Source organism: Tetrao urogallus (genome assembly GCF_951394365.1).
Source record: "Tetrao urogallus genome assembly, chromosome: 3".
Taxonomy (NCBI): domain Eukaryota; kingdom Metazoa; phylum Chordata; class Aves; order Galliformes; family Phasianidae; genus Tetrao; species Tetrao urogallus.
In genome coordinates, this window is record NC_136815.1 from 69,072,726 (window position 1) to 69,076,908 (window position 4,183).

General features: G+C 39.9%; 1 protein-coding gene across 1 annotated transcript; it reads right to left on the reverse strand.

Annotated features, from left to right (window-relative positions):
- CMBL (carboxymethylenebutenolidase homolog) lies at positions 1-3,953 on the reverse strand (the record flags this gene model as incomplete). The annotated part of the gene is made up of 5 exons (XM_079533831.1): positions 1-180; positions 1,092-1,183; positions 1,574-1,716; positions 2,821-2,928; positions 3,739-3,953. The coding sequence occupies 5 exons, from the start codon at positions 3,951-3,953 to the stop codon at positions 1-3; spliced, it is 738 nt and encodes a 245-aa protein (XP_079389957.1).
- Positions 3,954-4,183: the final 230 nt, after the last annotated feature.

The window sequence follows — 4,183 nt, forward strand, 5'->3', positions numbered from 1 at the left end:
CTACATGTATTTATTCAGCCAGTTGATCATATCCCTTCTTCCTTCCTCAATATAAGGTTTATCCTGAGGATTGATGTTTTCTTTTTTGCGGTGCACAAAACCGTGAGTCTGTCCAGGGTAAATTTTAACTTCATAATCAACTTTAGTGTTTTGTTTAAGCTTCTGTTCCAGCACAGTAACCTGTAACAGAGAACACACCATCTTGGCTGAAAATTGAGTTAGCATGTTAGGTATTTACAGCCTTTTTTTTTTTTCCCCTCCTCTATGTTTTTAAGTTCCACTTTTTTTTTCCTCCAGAAGAATAAAAGCATGCAACTGTACAACACTGCATAAGGTGTATAAGTTACTCTAGTAATACCTCTAAAGACAGAAGCACTTACAGCTCATTGTCACAAGAAGGATAACATGAAGTCATTGCTACAAGTAACTTCCGAGAGGCTCCAAGAAATAAAACCTGGCAATATTTTTGAATCCATTTGAAATGGAGGGAGAAGAAGAACAGATGCAAAACTGACAGATCAAAGTTACTGGGATTTTTGCCAGGAAAACACCACTCAAAGAAAACACACCCTCCTGCTTGCTCCCCTTTCTAGATCATCTTTTTCTCCAGACATTCTCCACCCTTGCTCCCCAGGAAGACTTTTGACAAGTGTACCAGAAAGCAGAAGCTCTGCAGGACAAGCAGCCCGCACATGAAGTGTCCATATTTTGCAACAGAATCAGAAAAACATTTTTAGTGTCACTGTAAAACTTTTTGGGTTAAAGATAAGCAACAAATTTGTTTAGAACTGTAGTAAAAAGGGAGAAAAATGCAAATTGGAATAGCCTCCCCAGAGAGGTGGTTGAGTCACTATCCCTGAATGTGTTTAAAAACCATTTGGACATGATGCTCAGGGACATGATTTGGCAAAAGGTTGTTAGAGTTCGGGTAGTATGGTTAGGTTGTGGTTGGACTTGATGATCTTCAAGTCTTTTCCAACCTCAGCAATTCTATGATTCTAAATTCATCTTCTGGTTTCTTTTAAGTAAATACCAATTTACAAAACAAGAACAAAAAGCATGGAGAGAAATATCTTCAATGGGAAACTCACTTGCTCCAGAGGGACGACTTCATCTTTTTCAGCAAAAATGAAGAAGGTTGGGTGAAGCAAACTGCTTTTGTCATCAAAGAATCTGATCACTCCTATGGGAAAAGGAAAGGCATATGAAGTGACTAATGCTAGTTAAAGAGGTTAAACCACTGCTAAAGCTATCCAGTCAAAATAAAAGACATTACAATAACTTACAGCTGATCAGATTATAAAGGAATTAAACACAGTTTGTTTGAAAGTCCCTTTTATTTTGAGAAGTTCCCGTGTTTTGGGTTGCTGTTAAAGACAGAAAGACCAGTTCTGTTTGAGAAATTCAGGGAAGATCATTACTCAATTAAAGTAGTCAAAGTAATGGTATTTTGTAATCATATCACCTTCTTTAGTAAGCTGTCACACTGAGTTTTGTCGCAGGAGCGCTCCTACAGGACAGCTTCCTGCTCTGGTTGTGCCTTCCCACAACACAACAGCCATCTAACACTTACCATAAAGAGACACTCCTGTCTTTAGATGAGGATTTTTCAGCATCAGGTGTTGTACTGCTGCTCCACCCCAGCAGAACCCAATTACACCAATGTTCTTTGCACCACAATGTTCCTTTAGATACTTCATGACAACATCAACTTCTCTAAGAAACATAAAAGAAAGAGAATTAAGGCTTGAGCTCTGCTCCCCTGGCTTCCCTGATGGCTACTGCCCAGAGGCAGCTGGGCATCCACTGCCCATGGGAGGGGATAGTGACTGCCTTTCTCTTGCTTGTGCTTTTTCTCCTTTCCTTCACTTAATAAACTGCTCACAGGCTTCCTCAGCTATTTCCCTCCTATTCTGTTTGTTGTACTGCCTAGGAGCAAATGCATGAGTTCTTGTGCTGGCTGAGGTCCCACAACAGTACAATTACTCATTTCTGAATTATAAGATAAACTGTAGGTGAGAAACCCAAGGAGAAAATACCCAAGGAGAAAACACGCAAATTCACTCTTCCCAGATCACTGTAATTAGAACCTGAGGGGATTTTACATATAGTATGCCAATTAATTTCACAAGTGGCAATATTTGTCCTATAGCATAACATAAATAAAATATAACACAGTTAAGAGATATCAGATGAAAGTTTAAGAAATATTACTAGAGAATGGCAAAGTAGTATGCTTAATATCCTTTCAGCACTGAGGTGCCCAAAACTGAACACGGTACTTGAGGTGAAGCCTCACCAGTGCTCACCATAGCGGCAGGATTCCTTCTCTAGTCCTGCTCACCACACCATTCCTGATACAAGCCAGGATGCCATTAGCCTTCTTGGGCACACTTCTGGTTCATATTCAGCCAACTGTCCATCAGTACACCAAGTCTGACAGGAAGCAGGACTAATGAATTCAATTTTGTTAAGTGACTACACCTTGCCTGAAGCCCATGGAAGTTGTGCTTGCCTGTAGGAACTGCAACCAAACGGAAGTGGAACAAGCCCCCCAGCTTTGGGTTATTCTTTTGAGTCATTAATCTTCCTTCTACTCTCAGTAGAAGGAAATAATGGTCACTTTTACTCTTGCTCTCCAAAAAGCACCCCTCAGATAACTGTAAATTCAACACTTGAACTGCATGAAATTTTTGTTTCTGGACAGCCAGCTGTATTTGACACAATAATAATTTAAGACCTAATCCTGCATCTTCACTGAGGCAAAAATTCCTATGAAATAAGCACATCCACATGTGGAACAATGAACAACTGTTGTACTTGTCTATTTTGCCGGCATCTCGTGATTTCACCCATTCATAGAAGGTAGCCCAGTCATTCGAAGGTTTCCACGGTTCTTGTCCCACAAAAAAGTCTGGCAGGATGGCTCTGTAGGAAAAATAAAAACATTTTATGCCCATGACATAACACTAAAAAGGGATTAAAAGGAAGTCTGTGTGCGCTACAGCAAGTTTGGTTTCTTGAATACACATAGAATTTAATCTCCATCAAAACATTACACAAGCAACCTCCATTGTTTTTCTGCCTAAGAAGCACAGACAGCCTAACTTGCCATGCTAAATAATAATTTTGCCCTGCTAAAATCCATTAACTAATTTGACACATTTTAAATTGAAATTGGAAGTCCTTAGTGGCCTCCTATCAAAATAGAAGAAAAAAAAAAAAAGAGCGAGCGCCTACAATTTACAGGGTTCATTCATTAGGGCTAGAAGGAATCATAATGCAATAATACAGAGAAGAGGATATCCAGGCTACTTTCACATATCTGAGACCTTGTTTCTTTGTCTGGTACAAGCTTGTACACTTCATTTCCATAGAATTACTTTCAGCTTCCCTGAAATTTTTTGCCAAAACAGCAAACATGCAAGCATGCTATGAAGCAGGCTGTGTCAGGCTCACAGAAGCATTTCAGTCACCCAGTCAAAGATTCAAAATAAGGCTTTTCTTGGTTCTTTTTACCCCTTCCCTCCTCCCTCCCCTTCTTTTCAGTACTTGCATACTGCCTCGATATGGTAGGACTGCTCAACAATGTTCTTACAATGCTTTAGCAAACAGGAGATTCATTAATTGAAACCTATGAAATTGCTTATATTTCTATGGCTTATAAAGAAAAGGAAATGGAAACGCAACCTGACTTTCTCATTAAAAAGGCACTTTGCAAAGTGTAGGATTTCTTACACGTATCCGTTGGCTGTTAGCATATCGGCTATGTATCTCGTGTTTGGGAGCTCCCATCCAAATATGTCATGAATCACAATCACAGCTTTGTCTGTGCTGGTGGAGGGTTTGGAGACATAGGCCTTGATGTGCTCCACTTGTACTTCCTGCCCACGGCCACCATAATCAAATCTGTCTCCAATGTCACATGGACAGGGCCTTAACTCGTTCGCCATCTGGAATGCCACCCAGGAAAAACAGAACACTCAGGGGTGAATATCACAGCACGCTGAAAAAGACCAAATGCAGCGGTGTCACAGACCGGTGAACTTTTTAATCCCTTCACTGATATATTGTGAACAAACCCACTGCTGTCAGATCAAAAATAATACATGGGTCAATCAGCGAATTGGGTTATTTTTCATAATAATAATATCATTAGAGCTGCTTATGTTATCAGTTCTTC